The sequence below is a fragment of the Cydia fagiglandana genome, chromosome 15 (genome assembly GCF_963556715.1).
Source record: "Cydia fagiglandana chromosome 15, ilCydFagi1.1, whole genome shotgun sequence".
Lineage (NCBI taxonomy): Eukaryota > Metazoa > Arthropoda > Insecta > Lepidoptera > Tortricidae > Cydia > Cydia fagiglandana.
In genome coordinates this window covers 17,195,604-17,220,649 of record NC_085946.1, presented here as the reverse complement: position 1 = coordinate 17,220,649, position 25,046 = coordinate 17,195,604, and the positions used below count along the sequence as shown (strand labels likewise).

The following is a 25,046-nucleotide window of genomic DNA, read 5'->3' as shown; positions in this document are numbered from 1 at the left end:
TCAAAGTTATAATTTTTATTTCACGGAATCACAATAATTTTAGTTATTAAAGGTACTTGCACAATTCTATATTAGTATCATAACTTTTCAATACATTTCACAGTGATTCATAATAGTCCTATTTACTAATTTAAGAACATTAATCGAAGAGAGTATATCAGTCGTCCAAGTACTCGAAAGGTTCTGGGGGTTCAGGTTCTTTTTCCTCCTCCGTCTTGGGGCCGAAGGCGGCTACCGGTTCGACCAGGACTTGTTCTCCGTCTCCGGAATGGTTCAGCATGACAATGCCACCAATAGTTATGTCCTTCAGTGGGGTGAATCCGGAGCCCTCAACTATGGTAATATTCTTGAGTTGCTGCCGCATGATCCTGGCGGGGTTGTTTAGGATCTCGAAGGTCGGTTCCGGTTCCTTTTTCTCCTTGGTCTCCTTGTCTTCTTCTTTTTCGTCCTTCTTGGATTCCTTCGAAGTAGAGGCGGAATCCTTCTCGTTCTTGACAACATGGACAGTTATGTTCGGGTTTGGGGACTTCGAAGAGGACTTTTTTTCTTCCTCGTCGACTTCCATTTTTAAGGTGGATGTTCCACTGCTTGAGGCGCTAGCGGTGTCTCCGCCGTGCGCCCGGCGCCTGGCGCGAGCCGCAGCAATACTAAGAACGGCGGTGGTCACGCGTTCGCGCTCCTCGCGTTTCTTTTCTTCTAACGGCGCTGGGTATGCGTATAGAGAAGGTTTCGAGTTAGATTTGATGTCCATCTGCGGCATTTTCAGATCAGAATTCAGCGCAATCAGGCAAGTAGGCGTGAAAGCTAAGGACAGGCAGTGGGCGAGCGGGAACCAATACCAATATTGCGTGAACACCAACATTCCGACTACAGCAAGCATGTTCATGTGGCCCGTTCTGTTCTGGAGGGAGACAGTCATGTTGCGGCCTCCGGCGTCGATGATGCCCTGGGCGAGGATAGCGCCAAATTTAGCCATGACGTCTTCATGCTTGTTTGAGATGACTTGCGCGTAGAGTTGCCTGAAGTAGGTGACCTTCGGGCAGAGGGCTTCGGTTTGTTGGATGAGGATCATAGCGGACGCTATGAGAGCGCCCTGTCGGACGAAGTTTACGGGGTCGAATTTGACCATCGGTTCGAGGAGGCCGATGGCCTCGCGATTGCCAGTGCCGGCGCAGGCGATACCGAGCGCCATCGCGGCTCCGTAACGAACGTGAGGGTTGTAGGATTCGGCTAAAAGTGAGACAACCGAGGGACATTGTTCAGGAGTCCTGAAGAGTAAGAAGCCAAGGGCTGTGACGGCGGCGCGGCGGACATCATCGTTTACGTCAGACACGGCCACGTGGAGGAGAGTCCTGATGGAATCATTGTTACCAGTACCACAGTAGGCCGTTGCGATTGTGTAGCACCCGGCGCGGCGGAGCAGCGGATCCTTGTCTCTTAACAGCTGCTGAACTAGAGCATCAGCCTCTTCAAGTCTTCCATACATGGTGAAGGAGATTCCGACTGCCAAACCGCGTAGAATCTTCTCATGCTGAGTTTCCTGAGCATATGCCACCATATCCTCAATAGCTGCAGCATGCCTTGACCCAAGCATGACCATACCCATGGCGATACCTGCGGCTTCGCCTGTCACAGCATCATCTTGATACAGATTGAACTTCAATTGCTCATAGACATCCTGTCTATGGCTTCCCATCGCGGCTAATCCTAAACCGAGGCATCCACCGTGACGCACCATTTCATTCTGCGCATCTTTTAATTGCGTTAAAAGATAGTCAATGATGTTCGCGCCGTGATTAGCGTGGATCAGACCGAGGGCATACAAGCCACCACCTTCAGAATACCCAGAAGAAGGCCCGGCTTCTTTAGGAAGGTAAGACTGCATGAGGGCTAAGGATTCCCCTTCATGTCCCCTGTGGATGACTCCGAGAGAGGCTGTGACTGTTAATTTAGCCCAGTTCGTAGCTCTTGCTAACCATTCGAGGTTATCCCTTAGGAACTGATCGCTAGTGGTTCCTGCATGCATGAAAGCATTAGCAATAACTGTGGCAGTGTGGCAAATAGAGACTCTGATAGCATCTTTCGTGTTCTTCAATATGAGCATATCAGCATGATTAGATCTGATCAAGAACTGTAACTGTAAACCAATGGAAACATCACCTCCGAGAATAGAGATCAGTTTTTCTACCCTCCTTTGATGTTCCTTTTCCTCGTCGTTCAAACTTTCAATGTCTCTAACTGGTTTTTTAGACTCTTCCGCTGGTGTGTCAACTTCCATAGCTGTTGAAGTCTCGGGGAAAGGTCCTCCTTGTGGCTGGGGCTTACCTCCAAGTGCGCTAGGTATAGGAGCAGTGCTTCTTAAAGCCTGTAAGACCCTACCTAGGAACTGTTGTGTAGCTGAATCATACAAATCAAAAGCTATTTGATATGCCATGAGAACTGACTCTGTGGGACCATGTGTCAATTTATCTAGAATTTCAGCGACGGAGAGAGGGTCTTCAAGGAATATTAGGCATTGACACATGTTGACATAGTCGGGGATATTGAGGCCACGGTAGAGACCGACGAGGGAGCGGAGAACTGTGCTGCGGAAACCTCTGTTTTGGAGGAGGCTCATTGCCACTTGGAAGGCATATTGGAGCATGCCTGAAAATAAAAAAAGAGAGGTGATATTAAAAGTAATAGGTATACAATTTAGCACTTAGTTCTCTTGGGTATATATCTTCTAATTCTACTCAATGTTACAAATGTGAAAGCTTGGATATTTGTTTATATTGTGATAACAAACAAATTACAATTACAAAATATGGCTGGAATTTCCTAGTAGATGAATAGCATACATCTGTGTCAGGAAACCCCGCTCTTCTATTTAAGGTTTACAATAGCTGTTTCCAAAATAAACGAAACTATTTACATAGCGGAACAGTATATAACTACAATTTCAACATTACATGCATAAATTCATTAAGTCAGAGTTTGGCACCCTGCCCCAAGGCACGGAACTGGAGCCAGTTTTTTGTTTATAGGTTATTTTAGTTTAGTAGTTAATTTAGTTGTAGCTTTATATACTTTTGAATTTTAGTTTATAATTGTTTTTTTTTTGTTTATATTGCATGTATTTCTTGTTTGAATAAATATCCTTGTGTTAATTCAGAGTGTGCGTGCATGTATGTGTGCATATGTGTGTATGTGTGTTAATTGTTTATTTTGAAAAACATATAGCATGTCCTTGAAGTAAAGCCTATGTTTTATCATAGTTTAGATTTTTCAACCACTGCATAAGGTTTTTCTACAATCAAAAAATGTCATCCGGTATATATTTGTTTTCGTGTAAACTTTGTTGTACAGTCGCCATCAGATATATCGGAGCGGCTAAGGCGCTAACAAATATCTGAACACGCCTCTATTGTCAGGGCGTTAGAGTGCATGTTCAGCTATTGTGAACACCTTGGCCGCTCCGATATATCTGATGGCGACTGTACAGATAAGCGGATTGGTATGAGAACTGTCGTTTTGCAAAAATGGACTTGCAGCCAGGTAAGGGCGCTACAGTAGTATTTCAAGTTCATAATAATAAGTAGATAAATTACGAAAAACTCAGAAACATCACTTTCTTGTAAGTAGGTATATAGGTTGATATCTACATGTTAGATGTGACAAACAAAAAACAACAAACCTGCAATGTCATCAGACTTCATAATAGACTCCTCGAAGATGTCCATCCGCCTCGTCTCCAGCGCCAAGCCCAGGGCCTGCCTGTACTGCCCGTCGTCGAGGCATCGTTGGAACATCCGGTTCACTATGGCCTCCAACCGAGGGTCAATATTCTCCGCTCCACTATCCACGAACAAAACCTTCCGCTTCTGTGTGTAAAAATCAATCGCCTTCGCGATCGTTGTATCCACATATTCGTTCCGTGCATTGACATCAAACAAATCTCCAGCGCCTAATGCGTACGTCAATGAATCCTCAAACGCTCCCAAATGATAATACACCTTACTCGCCACCAACGCCGCTAGCTGGTGCTGAGAAAACACTTTATCTTCGTGAAGAATCTCGATCTTCTCAATTGACTCTGAGATCTCGGGCCAAAATTCATCGACGATGTTGTCCAATCTTTTCAATGCGAACTCTTTCACCTCTGGCATCGGCTCGTCGAGCAGGGATATAATCCCCGCGGCGGAAGTAATATTCATCTTGATCTTTTAAAACTTAACTTTAACTAAAACTAATATATCTCGGGTTTATATCAATAAACACTTTCTTTGTTATAAAAATGAGAACGCGAGTCGGGATGAATTGACAAATTTCTTGTTTCATAAACAATGTAGAGTATTGTATGTTACACTACTAAAAATTTACTATGATATAGTAGAACATCCAAAATATCGTTTATTTCATATAATAATTTTTAGACTTAAAATAATAAAAATACTTATAGCAAAATAATTGAATTATTAGTATTATTTTAACTTTCAACGTCACTCGTACCATAACTTAGGTCATATTCAACTTTCATTGATAATGGTAGATTTTTGAATTTACGGTGTTGCAACACCTGCGAAGGAATTCCATAGACAATCTACATGGCTTCGTTCAAAAACCGGGCTTTTAAAATAAACCACTACAATGCTCGTAATAATTATTGATTAGTCATAAATAGGGACATATTTTAACAACTCATAGTTTCTGTATATTTGACAATTATTATTTATTTGATTTGCAGAACGAAAAACACAATATATTACAGACAGACATAAAAAAATAATGTGTAAATAATTCAGATGTTTTCGAACACGTACTGTGAGTTGTCAACTTTATGTCAGTGTCGTGTCGTGTATTGTCAATTCGCAAAGTTCGTAGCACGTAGAAACATCTGTTCAATAACGCCTGTTTTCAAATAATTATATAAAATGTTGGATCTGTTCAGCATCTTCAGTAAAGGAGGAATAGTGCTATGGTGTTTTCAGGGCACGAGTGAAATATTTTCACCGTCCGTGAATGCGCTGATACGCAGCGTTATACTGCAAGTAAGTTATACTTTACCTTACAACATTCGTTCTTGCAGACCTTGATCTTAATCTAATTAATGTATTCGCGTTTACGTGGATAAACTGAGCCCTTAATAGCCATAATTCTCTATGGAGAAGAGGGCTCGTTATGACTTGTATACATTATTCATACTCATTACAATATAGACTTTCCATCATTGGGGAAATTTCCATATTTTCCTGTTTACAATATGCGTAGTAATATTATCCTTATCTCGAGGTATTACTTAATTTACGACATGTACATTGCTATCCATACATTCGTTTTTTTAATGTATGTTTCAAACAAATGCCTAATTTATAAGAACCATTGGTTTATTCACAACATGTTATTCCATCTGTCTAATACCTTGGTCCAATGTGTATTTGTGTCTTACATTTTGCCTAATGAAAGAGTGAGACGCAATGCACATTGGACAAATAAATTGGACAGGTGGAACACCACCCTAACTTAGGTATTCAGTGTGACATACATTTGCGCAAAGTTCGTTAAAGGACAAGAACACTCGAAAGCTCTGATCAAAGGGTTCAACAGCAAAACTGCTAAGGGGCTGTCCATAAATTACGTTATCGATTTTTGACGATTTTTGACCCCCCCTGTAATCATCCAAAAATCATGCTTCAAATGACCCCATTTCCTCCTACTTCATGCTACCCTTATTCGATGTCCAGACCCCCCCCCCCAATTTGAAATGATGTAATTTATGAATAGCCCCTAAGGAGCTTTTAGGACTCAAAAGGCACAAAACCTGCGCGGTGACCAGGATACTGACTGGACACTGTAAGTTGAACAAACATATGTTTCAAATTGGCAAGAAACAAGATGCAACATGCAGGTTCTGTCAGGAGTCAGAGGAGACTGCAATGTACATTCTCTGCTCTTGTGGACCACTAATGTCAAAAAGAAGTACCTACCTAGGGCGACACGTAGTGTAACTCTATGACGTACAGAACATTACGGCCCAAAGAATCTGGAACTTACTGGATGCAACTGGCATTAGTAATGAACTTTAAAGGGCCGTCACAATAGATCAATGCTAGTTGATGCGACACTCAAAGGCCCACAACTACACAATAATAATAATAAATACATTTGTGCAACTTAATGCATATCCACTCTTAAGTAGGTAATACTTTTGCGAATTAAATGACTTATTTATTTGAACATATGAAGTAAACATTCACTATTGTGATTAGTATCCAAGTTAAGTTGCTTGATACTCTTTTAAATAAAAACTTAAATGGATAACATAATTTGTGTACCAAACTATAGCCAGTCTATATTATTGTATCTTTTAAATAGATAACTAAATACTATATCAGTTGAAGTTAATTGTTGTAATAAAAATAAAATACCAAATGTACCTATATTCAATCACAATAGAGTTAATTATGTAATTTGATTTAATTTGTATCTAATTAACCAAGTAAGTGGTTATTAATGTATGCTTAGCGTTAGCCTTGTTTAATAAACATTACAATTTAACATTTCTAGTTTGAGCTTAGTTAATTAATAGTTTAATTTTGTAGTTACTAAAGAATTTACTACAAAGAATTTCGTACATTGACCTGTCTGTTACTATCTCTATTGCATGCGCATAATTATATTGCTGTCCTGCTCACACAGTATCATTGACAGCCAACATCATGGAGAGGACAGCAATATAATTATGTGCGTGCGATAGAGATAGGAGTATGTTAGTCAGTGTACAAAATTCCTTGTGCTAAGCATTCTTTCTCTAGATAGAAATATTAATTAGGGTTCCGTACCCAAAGGGTAAAAATGAAACATTTATTTTTGACGTGATACATGACGTGACATGAACACCGGTAGCATGCACGAAAAAGTGTCACATTGTGGATAGATCTCCATGGTAACGTTACGTAATGTAATGTTTTCTTGTGACGTGATTACGCAAAATTATCGTCCGTAAACCGACTTTACAGACAACCATATAATTTTTTTCTGGTATCATCTAACTCTAATCAAAGATTTTATTTTTATATTCCAGGAGCGTTCAGGCAACACAACGTTCAACCACAACTCCCTAACGCTCCAATACAAACTGGACAATGAGTTTGAGCTGGTGTTCGTGGTCGCGTACCAGCGGATCCTGCAGCTCTCGTACGTGGACAAGTTCCTTAACGACGTGCACCTGGAGTTCCGGGACAAGTACAAGAACGAGCTGCAGGTCGGGCACCATATGGGGGACTTTGACTTTAAGGCGTGCTTCGATGCAGTGCTGAGGGGGTGCGAACAGTGGGGTAAGTTATATGTAATAAATATTTTATCCACAGGAATAGATGGGTTATTCCCACTAGTTACCACCAAGTTCTTACCAGTGGGAATTTTTTTCCCACCTTTTACCACCGGTAACTACCAACCAACCAACTCGGCTTGGTGGTAACTACTGGGAATTTTTATTCCCAATAGTTCTCGAACTCGCATGCGATTTTAGTTACATTGCGGACTGTTGGTGACGTCAAACCAACCGATCAAAAACCGCAATGTAATGAAACTCGCATGCGAGATCTCGCATCGTCTTAATGAGCCCTTAGGGCGAACTTACTCGCACGTCTATCATCCACTCACAAGTTTGAATTATTGAAGAATATTATTTAAATTGTTGCAGCCAAATCCCAAGCTAAGATTCCTAAGCAAATGAGGACGTTTGAGGATTCTCAGAAGTCCAAGAAGACTGTTGCCTCTATGATCGAGAGGAAAGGAGAGGAGAAGGGAAAGAAGTCAGGTAAATATTATAAACTTAAGCTTCTCCATACAAAACAGCCTCCATTTTCCTCCCTAGATATTGACAGTATGGAAAATATTTTCACACAATTTATTGTATAATAACAATTCTATTCCCCTTCCTTTGCCTTTTGTGGATTTTTGATTATTATAAGATTTATAAAACTTTGGGGCGATAAAAAAAATTCAGATAACATTTTAAAAGCTTCTAATACAATATCATATGATGCGTCTGGTTAAACTTTATTAACCATAAAAAAAACGGGGCAAGTGCGAGTCGGACTCGCGCACGAAGGGTTCCGTACCATAATGCAAAAAAAAAAACAAAAACAAAACGGTCACCCATCCAAGTATTGACCACTCCCGACGTTGCTTAACTTTGGTCAGAAATCACGTTTGTTGTATGGGAGCCCCATTTAAATCTTAATTTTATTCTGTTTTTAGTATTTGTTGTTATAGCGGCAACAGAAATACTCATCTGTGAAAATTTCAACTATCTAGCTATCACGGTTCGTGAGATACAGCCTGGTGACAGACGGACGGACGGACGGACAGCGAAGTCTTAGTAATAGGGTCCCGTTTTACCCTTTGGGTACGGAACCCTTATAAGCATACCATCAGATCCACAGCATAAGCTTCGTCACATTATAGAAAGCTTAGATTTCGTCAAAACAGAATGTTCGTTTACTCATCAGTTATTAGTAATAAGTAACAGTGTGGTTAACATAAGTCAAATTCCGTACAAATATTTTATATAGTGCTAATATTCAGAGGAAAATGGGGACTACCTTTGTATGGCGAAGCGGTCACATCCCCCATCGTCTTAACAATATTTATTAATTCACTTCCTTTTGCTCAACAGTTAAGATAGTGGAGGCCAAGTTGACGAACGGCAAGCCGGAGGAGCCGGAGGAAGATGACACCGACGTGCTGGCCGCCCGCGCTAAACTTGCGCAGAAACTCAACAAGACCAAGAAGGAGGTCAAGTGAGTACATACAACTCTTGACTGTCATTGGTCCTTATGCCTTTTGTAATAAGGTTTACGAACTGACAAGTTGACGAACGGCAAGCGGGAGGAGCCGGGAGAGGACGACAGCGACGTGTTGGCCGCCCGCGCTAAACTCGCGCAGAAACTCAACAAGACCAAGAAGGAGGTCAAGTGAGTACATACAGCAACTCTTGACTGTCATTGGACCTTATGCCTTTTGTAATAAGGTTTACGAACTGACAAGTTGACGAACGGCAAGCGGGAGGAGCCGGGAGAGGACGACAGCGACGTGTTGGCCGCCCGCGCTAAACTCGCGCAGAAACTCAACAAGACCAAGAAGGAGGTCAAGTGAGTACATACAGCAACTCTTGACTGTCATTGGACCTTATGCCTTTTGTAATAAGGTTTACGAACTGACAAGTTGACGAACGGCAAGCCGGAGGAGCCGGGAGTGGACGACAGCGACGTGTTGGCCGCCCGCGCTAAACTCGCGCAGACACTCAACAAGACTAAGAAGGAGGTCAAGTGAGTACATACAGCAACTCTTGACTGTCGGTGGACCTTATGCCTTTTGTAATAAGGTTCACGAACTGACAAGTTGACGAACGACAAGCCGGAGGAGAAGTCTGCAGCGATTTTGATAGCCCACGCAGTGCAAGTGTTATTTAAACGTCATAATTTCATTGAAACGATTAAAATAACACTGGCACTGCGAGGGCTGCCAAACCGCTGCAGACTTTTCTTGGTGTAACTGTAGTTAATTTCCTACGGGGCTTTATTTAGCAACCTCATTTATGTGGATAATACAAAAAGTGAATGATTTGGAGTGTGGATACGTTTTTGTCATCTAAATTTGAAGAACTAAAACATATGAACAACGTTTTAAAGTCCGTTTATTTTTTGATGTCAATTACTTATAGACTGTCAATTTCGTTTTTTGTATTTTTTTAATTTATTTACATATTTTTTTACAGGAAATCTCCGAAAAGTCCCAAAGTGGAGAAGGACCGCACCAAGAAACCCCGTGTCTGGGAGCTAGGAGGTGGAACTAGGGACCTTCCAGAGCTTGACTTTAGCACAGACAAGCCTGAAGACTCCAACATTATCGCCGATACTCATGTAAGTCAACCATAGTGTTTACAATAATAGTCACAAAGGGGAGAAAGAATGTATGAAGAAACCTTTGCCTAGCTCCATAAGGTTAAGACTAATCAGAGCTTATACTTCAGTACAGACAAGCCTGAAGACTCCAACATTATCGCCGATACTCATGTGAGTCAACCATAGGGTTTATATTAAGTCACAAAGGGGAGAAAGAATTTATGAAGAAACCTTTGCCTAGCTCCATAAGGTTAGGACCAATCAGAGCTTAAACTTCAGTACAGACAAGCCTGAAGACCAACATTATCGCCGAGACTCATGTAAGTCAACCATAGTGTTTACAATAATAGTCACAAAGGGGAGAAAGAATGTATGAAGAAACCTTTGCCTAGCTCCATAAGGTTAGGACCAATCAGAGCTTAAACTTCAGTACAGACAAGCCTGAAGACCAACATTATCGCCGACACTTATGTAAGTCAACCATAGGGTTTACAATAAGAGTCACAAAGGGGAGAAAGAATGTATGAAGAAACCTTTTACCTAGCTCCATAAGGTTAGGATCAATCTGAGGTTAAACTTCAGTACAGACCCGCCCGAAGACGAACATTACCCCCATTCCCAAGTATTATAAGAAGTATGACAACCGTCACAGAGGGATGTATCAAGAAACCTTTAGGAGCTAGGCCCTTCCAGAGCTAGAATTCAGAACAGAAAAGCCTGAAGACATAGTTGTCTTACATGAGTGACGATCGTAATATCAATCTATATGTAGTCACAAAGGGGAGAACTACATTTTTCGCAATTTTATTCTTCTTTTAGAACCTAAAGAGCTCGTGAATCTGATTAGAAATAACATTAAAAAACATTGAAAATTTTTACGGTTTAGACTCACTTGTTTTAGGCCACTCGCGCTACATGTCAATGTTAGTATGTCTCACAATCAATCAATCCCCTGGCTGTTTCCCTATTCGGGGTCAGCCCTCCTAATACATTTGCGCCAGTCGTGGCGATTCTGAGTCAGTTCTGGCGTTAAGCCCATCGTCAGCATATCATTGTTAATAGTCCTTGTCCAGGTTGTCGGTGGGCGGCCTCTTCCCCTCTTCACTTCATCTATGGCCAGGACCTTTCTGGTCATATGATCCAGGTCTCTGCGCATGACGTGGCCATACCAGCGTAGACGGCATTCCTGCATTTTTTGTGTTATATCAGCTACTTTAAAAGTCCCTCGAATGTATGAGTTCCGAATTTTGTCTAGCCTCGTAACTCCTCCTGCCCATCGTAGCATTTTCATTTCGGCAACATGTATTTTCTGGTTTTCACTTTTCCTGACTCCCCAGCACTCGGACCCATATAGCATGGCCGGTCTAACCGCTTGCTTATATACGGCGCCTTTAGTTCGAATAGGAATTTTTGGGTCACACAGGACCCCAGAGAGTGACCTCCACTTGAGCCAGCCTGTCTTGATCCTGTTGTCTAGGTCTTTTACGGCGTTAGCTTGAATGTTAGTATGTCTCACAACAATTTAAATTCGAACATTAAAAAAAATGCAAATTTATAAAAAGTGAAGTGTATTGGTGTATTCTCAATTTCATAGTTCAAGTTTTCCCTGACAACATGCTGCGCCTTTTGGATGAAATACCTTTTGTAATTGACTAATACATTTATGTTGACAGCTGGTGGGCAAAATGACCGGCGCCATCCGCGACCTGGAGGTGGACTCCGAGGAGAGCAGCAGTGAAGAGGAGGAGGAGCAATCAGCTCCCAGCCCGAAGAAGACCGGCGGCATGTTCAGCATCTTCAAAGGTAGGCTATTATTAGGGTTCCGTACCCGAAAGGTAAAAACGGGACCCTATTACTTAGAGTCTGTCTGTCACCAGGCTGCATCTTATGAACCTGATAGCTAGACAGTTGAAATTTTCACTGATTATTTCTGTTGCCGCTAAAACAACAAATACTAAGTACGGAACCCTCGTAGGGCGAGTCCGACTTGGTTTTATTTTAATACTACGTCGGTAGCGAACAAGCAATTCAAGTCATCTGTGGTCGTGCACGCAAAGGGACGTCAAGTTGTGCCAACCTTAATATTTGCTCGGAGCCATGCCGAGAATGCCCGAAAGGAGGATTGTCGCCCGACTGGTATTTAATAAGTTTCTACTTAATAAATGATTTAAAGATCTCTTTGTTTCCCAAGGTCTCGTGGGTTCCAAGGCTCTGTCAGCGGAGGCCATGCAACCGGTTTTGGACAAGATGCGCGACCATCTCATAGCGAAGAACGTGGCGGCCGACATCGCCAACAAGCTCTGCGAGTCCGTGGCCAATAAGCTGGAGGGGAAGGTAAATAAAAAATATTAAAATATTGAATAATTTTACGGTTTAGACTCACTTGTTTTTAGTCACTCGCGCGACATGTTTCAGAGAGCCTAGGTCTCCTTTCTCAAGCACTAACAGTGCGAGCAGCGTTCACGACGGCCGTGTATCGCGTAAAAACAAGTGAGTCTAAACCGTAAAATTATTCAATGTTAGTATACAGTTTAAATTCGATTAAATTAAAATAATGTTAAAAGACCGTAAGTGCCTCACGGCTCGGCTACGACATTGAGCGACTTGCGACGGCGGGAGCGACAATCATAGATGGGAACGGAAGGTCCGATCGCTATGTCTCGGTCCATCCTATGGTTATCACTGCCGCCGTCGCAAGTCGGTCAATGTCGTGGCCGAGCCGTTAGGGTGGTATTCCATCTATCGAATATCATTGCGTCTCATTCTTTCATTAAATATGAGACAAAATACACATTGGACAGGTGGAATAACATAGGTATCCTTAGCAAGTCCACCTACAACATTACCGCTAAGCTGTGGGCCCGATTCGGATTTTGAAATAGACATCTATTAGACATCCTTTAGACATAACCAAGATACGATAACGATATGTTTAAGATCTAACCTGTCAAATTTGACAGCGATTCTGGAGATACTCTTGCACGATTTCCACAGGATATGACTTAAAGATCCATGAATTCACATCTAATAGATGTCTTACTCTATCTAACGTAAAAGTGACATTAGTTGCCCGAATTGCGCTGCAAAAGAGAACTACATAGTTGATATCTAAACTATAACGTGTCTAGAATGGATCTAGTACGTGTCGTCTCTTGTGAATATCTTGAAGTGCGAATACGGCAGTGTGTCCATATTGCCCGTACCGCTGCGCTCCTCCGCTCCAGGGTCAAAATCACCACCAAAGACATATATAACTTTGTATAAGATGAATAAAGTCTAAGAAAAAAACGTGTCCGGAAATCAAGAAAAAGTAATTCTCGGATAGATGGCGCACACACCTTTGGCCTATGCTCGGCTAGATGGCGTGACGACACCGTTCCATATTTAATAGCAACTTTTAAAAGTAAGATTAAAAACTATTTAATTGATCTTCAAAATTCCAACACATGAGCTGACGTACGATGCCAGATGTTATTATTATAATTTTTTCATGTTTAATTGCTTCAAGTTTACAAACAAATATGTTCACCTGCTCTCTAATTGTTTAAGCTCAGATACTGTTTTTGTCTATTAATAGTTTAAACTCACTTTCTCCCACATGTTAGATTGGTTTTATCCTGTTTTATTGTTTTAATTTTTATTGTGTGTTTCCTGGTTGCCCTGAAAACCAGCGCCATGACTAAGTATCTTAGTCATCGGCATATGCTGAGTGGCATCCATTTTGGTGTTAGAATATATTAGAATAAGATGTATTATAGGTTAAGTTTTATGTTTTACACCAAATAAAGTATTTCTATTCTATTCTAACAATTTTAACACATATGCAGATATCAGGGAATGAACATGGGGGTTATATAAAAATAATAAAATCATTTATCCATATAAACACATTTTTTTGATAATTGTATACGTGTTTATTTTGAGTTTTAGTCGTGTGTCGATAGATGGCAGTAATTTTACGGTGACTACAAAATTTACTATGACAGGACCCCTCTATATACTATCTATTCTCTATACTATTACGTTTTCTGTGCCATTGGAATGCCTCGCTATTCTCTTTGTCATCACTAATTCCGTAAGTGTTGAATGTGCCAACCATCAAAGTGACGAAAAATTTTTATAATTTGATCATAAGGATCGATTTTATTTCGCTACTTATAAACTAGGTACTACAGTTTCTTAGGATTCCGTACCTCAAAAGGATAAACGGAACCCTTATAGGCCACGTCTACGCCTCGGCTAGTCTGTGGCCATGAGTAAGCCCATTCATAATAATAAAAAAAAAAAGGATCACTCGTCTATCTGTCCGTCTGTCACAGCCCATTTTCTCCAAAAGTACTGGATCAATTAAGTTGAAATTTCGTACAAATATGTAAATTCGTGACCCAAAGATGGACATCTTACGCAAACAAATGAATTTTAAACATGGAGGCCATTTTTTTTTCAGGTCCTAGGCACGTTCGACAGCGTAGCCAAGACCATAAAAGCTACGCTGACGGAGTCGCTGGTCCAGATCCTGTCGCCCAGACGCCGCGTGGACATCTTGCGGGACGCCATGCACGCCAAGCAGGAGGGACGCCCTTACGTCATGGCGTTCTGTGGGGTAAGTTAACTATTTGATTTATCTGAAAATCTAATTATATCAACCGAAACAAAATGCCCATAATATGGATGAAGTACGTATCTAGCAGTGGCGGCGCATCCATAAAAGCCGATTCCCACCGGCTTGCCTGTTTTTGGACGTTTGAGCAGAGTTGTAAAGGAAATATGTAAGCCAAATTAGCCCCGGCTAGCCTATGGATATGTTTGACGCGCCGCCACTGGTATCTAGGACAAAAAAATCAATCTTCGTGCATTCCAGCAAGGTTAACGATGACGCGCCGCGCACGATACGCGCGGCGTTCAAAAGGTTAATCATTCAATATTTTTCAGACGTGTTGTATTAAAATAGTTCCGTTTTTGTTTCTGATATATGGGCCATTTTATTTTATTATATTACTCTTTATTTATTTTTCTTTATAACATGAATATAAAATTAAAATACAAAAACACATAAAAAACAATAAAAAATACATATAAACACATTATAAAAAAACCTAACCTAGGATGCCGCCAGCAGCGGGGCACGGCCCAGGCTGCCGGCGGTCGGGGCCGCGGAGAGGAACCGGCGGACTATCCGCGCCGTGGCCAAGATCACCGCCTTCTGCATCTGACCCTTGATCCAACCACCTAACGAGAGTCTCTCAAGATATTATATTACTTTCTTTATTTATTTTTCTTCTTAAGTTAGGTTAATTATAATATGAATATAAAAGTAAAATATAAAAACACTTACAAAACAATAAAAAAAAATTATAAACACATTATAAAAAACATTATATTACTTATTATTATTTTGCTTTATCCCTAAGGTGAACGGCGTCGGCAAGTCCACCAATCTGGCAAAGATCTGTTTCTGGCTGATCGAGAACGACATGTCTGTGCTGATCGCGGCGTGCGACACGTTCCGCGCAGGCGCAGTAGAGCAGCTGCGCACTCACACCAGACACCTCAACGCGCTGCATCCGTCGCAGAACCATTCCAGGACCATGGTGCAGCTGTATGAGAAGGGCTATGGTTAGTAATTCGTGTTTTAAGTACAGTGTTTTGGCGAGATCACGGCCACACGACTTCGCTGGCTTGGTCACCTGGGGAGGATGGGGGGAGGATCGTGCTGTGAGAAGAGCGTATGTGGGGCACCCGGGCGGAAGCGTCCGTCCGGGCCTTATCTTAGGAGGGCAGAATTGTCTGGTTGAATAAGATTTTTTCGCAAGGAATTTGACATATTTACAAGTAATTATTTTTTTATATATTTAAAGTATAAATTATTACATGTTGTTACAGGCAAGGACGCAGCCGGTATAGCCATGGAAGCGATCCGCTACGCGGCCGACTCTAAGATCGACGTCGTGCTCATCGATACTGCGGGCCGCATGCAGGACAACGAGCCACTCATGCGGGCGTTGGCTAAGCTCATCAAGGTACCATCTGATTGAGTGTTTCTTCAATTAAAGAATGCTTTCTTGGTGATTAGTTTAATCGTAGAAAATAATGAATTACATAATTTCGCTTTATTTTAATCAAAAATTAAGAAGGACGCAAGTACGTGCGAGCTCGTCAGTGTCGTATGCAATCTGGTCTTGCAGCGTTGGCTGTTGTCATCTTAGAGGAGGGGAGGACTTCCGAAGAATCCCGAACACCATCGTCCACACTGTTTACCCTTATGCCTTTTGTGATAAGGTCCACCGATGTATAGTTAGGAGTGTCGCTGTTTGCACCATCATCCACCACTCCATACATTTAACTGACAATGTAAAAGTAACAAAACTTGCAAAGATATAAGGCCCGCTGCCAGCCAATGCTCTGATAAAAGGGTTGCTTTTGTATAATAGCTATTGGAAAATAGTAAAGCTTTTGACTTTATGGACCGCAATATATGACTCAAAAAGGCTCGTAGTATATTACACTGACGTACCGAATGCTCAAGACGTACGGTTAGAGAACAAGAGTCGACAATGAATAAGTAACAAACACTAAAACATTAACTTTTTTGCTAAGCAAAAATATAGGTGTGCCGCAGGGTAGTATATTGGATCCACTACTTTTTCTTATGAACGATGAAGGCTCGCTAAACTATGTCATTAAATAAGTTTACATATAACGAAATGAAATGATTGCGATATGTCTGTACGCCTTATAGAATAGGTTATTACTTGTCATTCAGAATACACTTATAAGCCCACTGATTACCAGTTCGCCGGACGATATCAGCCTGTCAGTTAAACGCAAAATTTGACAGCTCCGAACAACTGACAGGCTGATATCGTCCGGCGAACTGGTAATCTGTGGGCCCCTTAAGGAGTGCATCGTGTTATGTTATGATCTATCCACTAACCAATTTCACATGAATTTGTCAGGTAAATGAACCAGACATGGTCCTTTTCGTCGGCGAAGCTTTAGTCGGCAATGAAGCCGTCGACCAGCTCGTGAAGTTCAACCAGGCGCTCGCCGACCACAGCTCCACCGCCAACCCTCACACCATCGACGGAATAGTGCTTACCAAGTTTGATACCATCGATGATAAGGTATAGTCTGCTTTTATTACAAGCTTTTATTTAGTTTCACCTGACCGTTGTCTGTCTGTCGGTCTGTAATCAATTGCAAGTTAAATTTGACCCACTTCCCGGTTTCCGATTGAGCTGAAATTTTGCATGCATGTATAAATCGGATGACAATGCAATATTATGGTACCATCGAGCTGATCTGATGATGGAGACAGGAGGTGGCCATAGGAACTCTGTGATGAAACAACGCAACCTACTTGTGTTTGGGTTTGTTAGGATTGTCTCGATGAGTATTAGTTGCCTATTAAAAGAAAAGTACAGTTAGCGATAAAAGATTGTATCAAAAAATATTTTTGACAAAAAGAGCCGATAGTCCTGGGTTCGAATCCTGGTAAGGGCATTTATTTGTGTGATGAATACAGATATGTGTTCCTGGGTCATGGGTGTTTTCTATGTATATAACTATGTATTTATCTATATAAGTATGTTTATATCGTCGCCTAGTACCCATAGTACAAGCTATGCTTAGTTTGGGGCTAGGTCGATCTGTGTAACTTGTGTAAGATGTCCCCAATATTTATTTAATTTATTTATTTAAAACTGTTCATCAACAGGTCGGCGCGGCCATATCAATGACGTACATCACGGGTCAGCCCATAGTGTTCGTGGGCACCGGCCAGACCTACACGGACCTCAAGGCCCTCAACGCCAACGCGGTCGTACACGCCCTCATGAAGTAACCAGGTTTGTTGCCAAGGACTGCCAAACAACAACCACGTGGTTCCCATACAATAACATTTAACGAACGTTTTAACGGTGAAAATGTCTATTTTGGTGCAACTGACTCTAATTTTCCTAATATACCGGAAAAAAATTGAATGTTTCTGTCAAATCGTGTTTTTACCAGGGACACCATAGATGTTTCATGAAAAAAAATTAAAGACCCCTAATTATACCCCGTTTTTTTTTCAGATTAGAAATATTATAACCTCAAAAGTAGTGGTAACTTTTTTCGTCCACAATTAAATCTGAGTAACTATGCACTGAATTATAATATTTGTAATGTCGTATATATTATTGTACCGTAATATTAAATATCATAGGAATCCTAGCATTTCGGAAGAAAAAGTTTATTTAATAATTACCTTTACTTTTGAGGTTAGAAAATCTATTTTAACCCCTTACCCTTACTGCATGTAATAAAAAATATTTGTTCAAATTTGAACTTTATTAGCTGTCTATAGAGTTGAATATAATATCTGCCATCGTCTTCGTATGCGTTAAAGGGTTTAAAAAAACGGGGTATAACTCAAAAAGCGAATGCTAAATTTTATAATTGGGGAAACCCGGTTGGATGGCAGCTCTACAAGGACTTTTTTGTAGTAATTAACTTCCCGAAGTACTACTACTAATATAAACTAAAGTATTGGTCACAAATAAAAAGTAATATAAAATACGGGCCCATAATAACGTGAAACGCAAGTTATAGTGCGTAAAAAACAAAGGTATGATCAAATACCAAGAGACTATCAATTCCTGGCATCATGTTTTGTTAAAAAATATAATTATATGTGACAGACATACATATACATATACTTAATACAAAAATTCACTTTCCGTACACTTACTTAACATTGCCTACGATGCCAAGCATTGCCTGTGTAGAAAACAGGGGGTCTAGCCAAGATGACAATCGTTCCCAGAAAACAAAACGAAACGCTATTGTCTCGCTATCACTCTTCCATAGTGCGATAGAGACAGATAGCGTTTCGCTGTGCTCTTCTGCGAACGATGTCATCTTTGCTAGGCACCCAGTTATTCTCTACCGTCTGTCTATAGACTCCATAGTATGCATTTTCTCAAATGATTTTTACGCCTAAGACCCTAAGCTAAAAGCTATTGTTTCTTTTATGCGAGCGGTTTCGCTCCCGCATTAGGCACGTGCCAAAGCAACAATCTCCTTTAAAAAGCAACTGTATCGTGATAGTATTAAGGTTCAAATATATGTATTACTCCATGGAACATTCTGTACCGTCTTCCCTTCCGCATAGAATTTTCCCGTCTTGGGGTTGTATTTCAATTCCATGTTGCCATGGTCGTTTACTTATGTTGTTTGTATAGGCTTGACAAGGCGCATCCACCATTCTCTCGTTCCCGTCTTTATGTGCTGTGCTTTGAAGGTAAAATATTGAATTTCAAATTTCGGTACAATCATCTTTGTATGTCGCCTCCGTCCATTGATCGAGGCGGTCCACTCCACATGAATGTCCTGCGCACTGACAAGTCTTAATAATTTCTTCGGTGAGAATATCCTGTAAGACTTGACGACCATTGCCGGAATATAGTTATCCATGCCGTAATCGGCAACGGCGACCCTAGCTAATTACGAGCGTGAGCTCTGATATGGCTGGCAAAGCCGAACTTACTTTTAAAAACTCTATCGCAGGTGGGACAGTAAAGTTGACCAGAATTATTGTAAGTATAATTATAGGAGGGTTTCGGCCGGGATTTACGTATCTGACGTTTCGCATCAAGGTCAATGAGACGAGCGTCTTCAAAGTTCTTTACGCTCATCTTAACGCGGGAACGCCATTCTGGCCGCTGAGAAGCAAGCTCCTCCCATTTGTCAGGTGGTATACCGCAGGCAGTTAGGTGGCGCTTAAGCACATCCTTGTAACGTAGGTGCTGCCCACCTTGCTTCCGTTTAAAGAGCCAAATAAGCCAAACAGTTAATTGAGGCACATTTGTAGGGTTTCTCTCGAATAATTCTTCCCAACCTAGAGTGAAATCCCCACTGTTTATTTTTAGATACGTATATGATGTGCCAATGCAAGCGCTGGTGGGCTAGCGGTGAGAGCGTGCGACTTGCAATCTGGAGGTCGCGGGTTCAAACCCCGGCTCGTACCAATGAGTTTTTCGGAACTTATGTACGAAATATCATTTGATATTTACCAGTCGCTTTTCAGTGAAGGAAAACATCGTGAGGAAACCGGACTAATCCCAATAAGGCTTAGTTTACCCTCTGGGTTGGAAGGTCAGATGGCAGTCGCTTTCGTAAAAACTAGTGCCTACGTCAAATCATGGGATTAGTTGTCAAGCGGACCCCAGGTTCTCATGAGCCGTGGCGAAATGCCGGGATAACGCGAGGAAGAAGAAGATATGATGTGCCAATGCCGTCTTCTCGTTCCATAATGCACAGCGATGAGTTTATAAGGTCCGTTATAAACTGTTGCAATTTCACTCTCATCACCTGGTCTATACGTACCGACTCCAAATATTCCTTGTTCCACACTTCCAGCGTCTTCTCCAATTTTTTCGCACGATCCTCCTCCGTTACTGTAAGTTCTTCGTCGTCCATTTCGCCATAGTACGTCGAGTTTGCCGCTGCCGCCATTAATTGTCCCAACCCCTTGTACTCCATAACATAGTTGGTTGTCAGGTTGCTGCGTAATTGGGTCCAATCCGTATGATCCTGTTCCTCCTCTGATTCCGTCTCCGGCTCCGGTGCTACCCCCATCACCATCATTTCCGAATTGGCTGCTGTCATTTTCTCCTGTTCCTCCTCCTCCTCCTCCTCCTCCACTTCCTCTATCGGTACTGGTTTCGTTACCACAATGTCCTTTTTTACATTTTTCCTCGCACGTTTCATTTTTAAGGTACAACACCCAAACACAGCCGAACCTATATACTACTACTACTACGTTACACGTCCATGACGTAAACGGGGTAAAGGGTAAGGGGAAAGGGAAAAAAAAACAAAGTAAGTACTTCTTCAACAGGGACCACACCCAGACACAGCCGAACCTATATACTACTACTACTACGTTACACGTCCATGACATGTAAACGGGGTAAGGGGTAAACGGTTTAAACGGCATTGCTGCTTTGGCACGTGTCTAATACGAGAGCAAAACCGCTCGCATAAAAGAAACAGTAGCTTTTAGCTTAGGGTCTTAAGAGTAAAGCCTAAAGTTTAAAAGATAAAAATCATTTGTGAAGATTCATACTATGTATATATCAAATTCCTAATATGATCGCTATTCTCCCATTGTGCAGAGTAATGTTTGGCATGGGAGGCAATCTTGAGAAAGTATACAGCACTTTTGCTTTTAAGGACAATCGTGTCTTCTCCCCTCAAAGTACATTTATGTCTGATTATATCTTGTAATGTATAATAATGAGACCACTATTATGTATTTTATGTATTTTTACCCCCTTATTCATAAACGCGCCACAAACATCAATTAGCTAATAATGGTTTGTCTTTATCTATCATTTTGACTTATGTATTTGTAAGAAAGGGACAAAACATAATTTAACTAAATCAGGTCCGTAAAGTTTTATGAATATGGGGGTTAGTAATTATGAATTACGCCATGGTAAAGGTTTTAATTATTTTAAGAAGTTCGTTGAAATAAAATAATTATGTTTATCTAAATGAAATGTTTATTTTCTTATGATTTTTTTCGGGTTGCCTTTAAGGTATAATGTTGTATGAAAGTTATTTTAAAATGTCATATAAGTTATGTGTATTATACCTATCTATCTACCAACCTAAAGGTATTATAGTCGCGATTATAATGATCTATAATTTTTCTTATTTTTGGTACTCCGTTTGTGGCAAAGAATCATACGACCCACCGTCAGTAAGCGATCATCATAGCCTACGGACGTTTGAAATAACAGGGTTATTATATTTAAGACATATGAAAAAGCGCTTAGGCACATTTTATAATCGTGACTGTAGATACAGTCAGCGGCAGAAGTCAATACGCACGCTCTTATTTTCTCAACAATAAAATTGTGTTCACTTCATTTTGGAGATCTCGCCCGCTTAGTAATTTCTGCTACTGACTGTACTATGATTGTATTTCAATTTTAAATCATGTTTATCAAATATCTGTGTATTGGGAACATACTTATAATAATAGAACGTCACTTAACCTTCTAAGGCCCAGCCATACATACGAGTATGTAAAAATTCCAGAATTTGTCACTGAATTTCGAACTTATAGTGCAGGGAATAGAGTTGATTTTGGTTTTGTTTGAACATTTTACGAAAAAAAACAAATGCGACTCTGTTCCAATTGAATATGACTTAAATTTAATCGAACTGAATAAGTACTGTAGGTAGGACCTTGGGCCTTAGGAGGTTAAATCAATGCTAAAGTACAGTCAGTCCCATATTATTAAAAAATGGTTTGCCAATATTGCCTTTGCATGAATTGAAGACGCAAAATGTATTTATTAATAATAATTATTTTATGTTTAACCGGCAGTTTTTATCTGGATATTTTTAAATGTTCAGAAATTATATCAATTTGTAAAGGGACCGAAAAATAACCCCTATCTAAAATATCGCAACTTCCTGATAACAAACTTACCGGTATCAAAATTAAAAACGGTAAAATACCAAAATAATTTTTTACCACGGTCCCACCCACGGGTACGGTTTTTATCCCAAAGTCCTATAAAAAGACTTTCCATTGCATTTGAATCTTTATTTTAGCCTCGTTAGGCCTTAGATACCGATCTTAGAATAAATTTAAAAGTGGAAAAATTACCGTCTTGAGTGAGCCTTGAACTCACGGCCTCTGGATAGATACTCCAAGTGAGAGTTCAAATCTCACCCAAGACAGTAATTTTTCCAATTTTAAATTTATTCTAATCTTAATAGCATCGTTCGCAGACGTGTCTGCTTGTTCAAAATTAAAATACCGATTTTTATGAATAACTTATTACATATTATTATTATGAGCCTATATTGTCCCACTGCTGGGCAAAGGCATGCGTGGCTCACACCGCGATTTTGTCGCTTTGCTACAGGTAGCTAAAAGTACATCCGTTCACCAATTGTGGTGGCTGGCCATAAGCCGCGCGTGGCGCTGTCGCCATCTAGCGGCCATATCTGTGCTGATCGTAACAGACACGTTTTGTTAGAGAGTGAGTCTTCTGTACCTAGTACTATTATTTATTCTGTGGCAAAGGCCTCCCTCTTATTTCTCCGTCCCCTGAAGTCTCCCACCAGTCTCTATCAAAAGCGCCAAGCTCGTCCCGCCATCTCCGACGAGGTCTGCCGTGGCGCCTTACTTAACCTTTTGAACGCCAAACGGCGCTTTCATTTGCCGCGCCACTGACGCCACGGGGGTAAAATTAAGTTTTGTGAATAAATAATGCCAACCTAAAAGTGAGGTGTTTTTCGTTTTTCATAAAAAAACGATCGACGTCAAATGCCGTCTTTGGCATCTTTGTCAGGATTTTGCGTTGACGTCAATTGCCGTCTGTGGCGTTTAAAAGGTTAAAATGAATAAACTTACAAGGAATAACTTAAATGCAGGTTTTCGGTCCCATAAAATAGTATTTTGTCAGTGCCTTGCCCCGCGGCATCGAAGTGGCTTGTAAGCTAGATCCCCAACACTGCCCGAAGCCTATTGGCATAGTTTGTATACAGCTTTCTTAGGAATATGTATTCAATATTGTATTTATTGTATTTCCGATATAATAGAAGTGACACTGATGTGAAAACAGTTAAACGCTAGAACAACGTGTACAGTCAACGTCAGAGGTATGTTAACATTTTTCGCCTTATTACAAAGGCATAAAGTGCAAAAGTGTAAACAATGTAAACATATCTTTGACGTCGACTGTACCTACTAAGATATTCATTTAGCGTAATATGATGTACAGTCACTAACAGGTATATCGGGGCGGCCATAGTGATCCGATATATAAATAAATAAATAAATAAATATAGGACATTTTTACACAAATTGACTAAGCCCCACAGTAAGCTCAAGAAGGCTTGTGTTGTGGGTACTCAGACAACGATATATATAATATATAAATACTTAAATACATAGAAAACAACCATGACTCAGGAACAAATATCTGTATCATCATACAAATAAATGCCCTTACCACGATTCGAACCCGGGACTATCGGCTTCATAGGCAGGGTCACTACCCACTAGGCCAGACCGGTCGTCAAATATGATATATGGATATGAATATGATGTATGTATATGATGGCGACTGTACCCATACTTGTGGTTTATTCATTATTGCTAAGCATAAAAGCATTAATTATATAATAGTTTTTTCAACATTGTGTCACAAAATGCAAAGCTTACTGATTTAAAGACATAAACGGCGTTAAAAAAATCAGGGTCACTTTTTTTTCTAAAGTAAGGATGCTAACACGAAGAATTAAGTACATTAACTCGCCTGACCCTGACTCTAACGCACCCGCATAGTTATATTACTATCCTGCTTGCGGCGCTCGCTATGGGCGGGACAGCAATATATGTAGATATATATAGGGACCGTGCGCGTTGGAGGGTCTGCCATCTTGTGGCCTGAATCGGAAACATATGCGCACATGTACATTACCAAAGCAAGTGCTACCATCTACCGTTCTCGTCGGTACGTTTCCTTGTGCATAGTAGGTTCTGCCATCTTGTGGGCTACATCGGAAGCATAAACGACACATTTCGCCAAAAATCTTACGGCTCCTATGCTGCCCCCTATAGTTCATGCACGAGGCTGACGGGGCCTATAGGAACAGGCGGGTTAATGTACGCAATTCTTCGTTCTTAGCGCCTTTACTTTAGGACAACTATTCTGCCCATGCTATGTATGTAAGTATATTATCTTCAATCTTATAAACTTGGCATTGCTGTATATAAGATATTAAACATTTGTCGAGTCGACTGTACTCGTTGCGTCTTACAAAAAATTACGTTCATTCCTATTTGTATCTTTTATTCGGAATTTTATCAATATTGATCCTATGAAATATAAATAAAGTTACAATTTTTATAAACTTTTGTTTTATTTTATTCATTATCTTTTATGACAAAGGTGTTAAGTCTTTTAACATGTATTAAGAAAACACGAAACTTCTTAAACAAAAAAGGTGATGTTATTATTTGCTTTGTTTACCTACATTAAATTATTAAAATAACACGGGTTGTCGTGTAACATTAAGAAAAATGTACATCTAAATCTAAGTATTTAATAAGTATGTTTTATGAAAAATTTAATATATCTATAC

General features: G+C 40.5%; 2 protein-coding genes across 2 annotated transcripts; one reads left to right on the top strand and one right to left on the bottom strand.

Annotated features, from left to right (window-relative positions):
* Positions 1–4,326, bottom strand: LOC134671453 (26S proteasome non-ATPase regulatory subunit 1). Its single transcript, XM_063529312.1, has 2 exons — positions 3,677–4,326; positions 1–2,646 (listed from the first exon to the last, which is right to left on the bottom strand). The coding sequence occupies exons 1-2, from the start codon at positions 4,194–4,196 to the stop codon at positions 158–160; spliced, it is 3,009 nt and encodes a 1,002-aa protein (XP_063385382.1). The 5' UTR covers positions 4,197–4,326; the 3' UTR covers positions 1–157.
* Positions 4,327–4,845: 519 nt separating this feature from the next.
* Positions 4,846–24,815, top strand: LOC134671452 (signal recognition particle receptor subunit alpha homolog). Its single transcript, XM_063529311.1, has 12 exons — positions 4,846–5,030; positions 7,064–7,316; positions 7,685–7,801; positions 8,663–8,786; positions 9,764–9,908; positions 11,564–11,693; positions 12,082–12,224; positions 14,338–14,493; positions 15,302–15,506; positions 15,774–15,910; positions 16,847–17,014; positions 17,608–24,815. The coding sequence occupies exons 1-12, from the start codon at positions 4,914–4,916 to the stop codon at positions 17,731–17,733; spliced, it is 1,821 nt and encodes a 606-aa protein (XP_063385381.1). The 5' UTR covers positions 4,846–4,913; the 3' UTR covers positions 17,734–24,815.
* The last annotated feature ends 231 nt before the right edge of the window (positions 24,816–25,046 follow it).

Bases quoted from the DNA above. Each gene is read 5' to 3' on its own strand.
- LOC134671453 (XM_063529312.1), bottom strand. From the start codon at position 4,196: ATGAATATTACTTCCGCCGCGGGGATTATATCCCTGCTCGACGAGCCG. The intron at 2,647-3,676 runs GTTTGTTGTTTT...TTTTATTTTCAG, and splicing joins GAAGTCTGATGACATTGCAG to GCATGCTCCAATATGCCTTC.
- LOC134671452 (XM_063529311.1), top strand. From the start codon at position 4,914: ATGTTGGATCTGTTCAGCATCTTCAGTAAAGGAGGAATAGTGCTATGG. The intron at 5,031-7,063 runs GTAAGTTATACT...TTTATATTCCAG, and splicing joins TACGCAGCGTTATACTGCAA to GAGCGTTCAGGCAACACAAC. The intron at 17,015-17,607 runs GTATAGTCTGCT...GTTCATCAACAG, and splicing joins TTGATACCATCGATGATAAG to GTCGGCGCGGCCATATCAAT.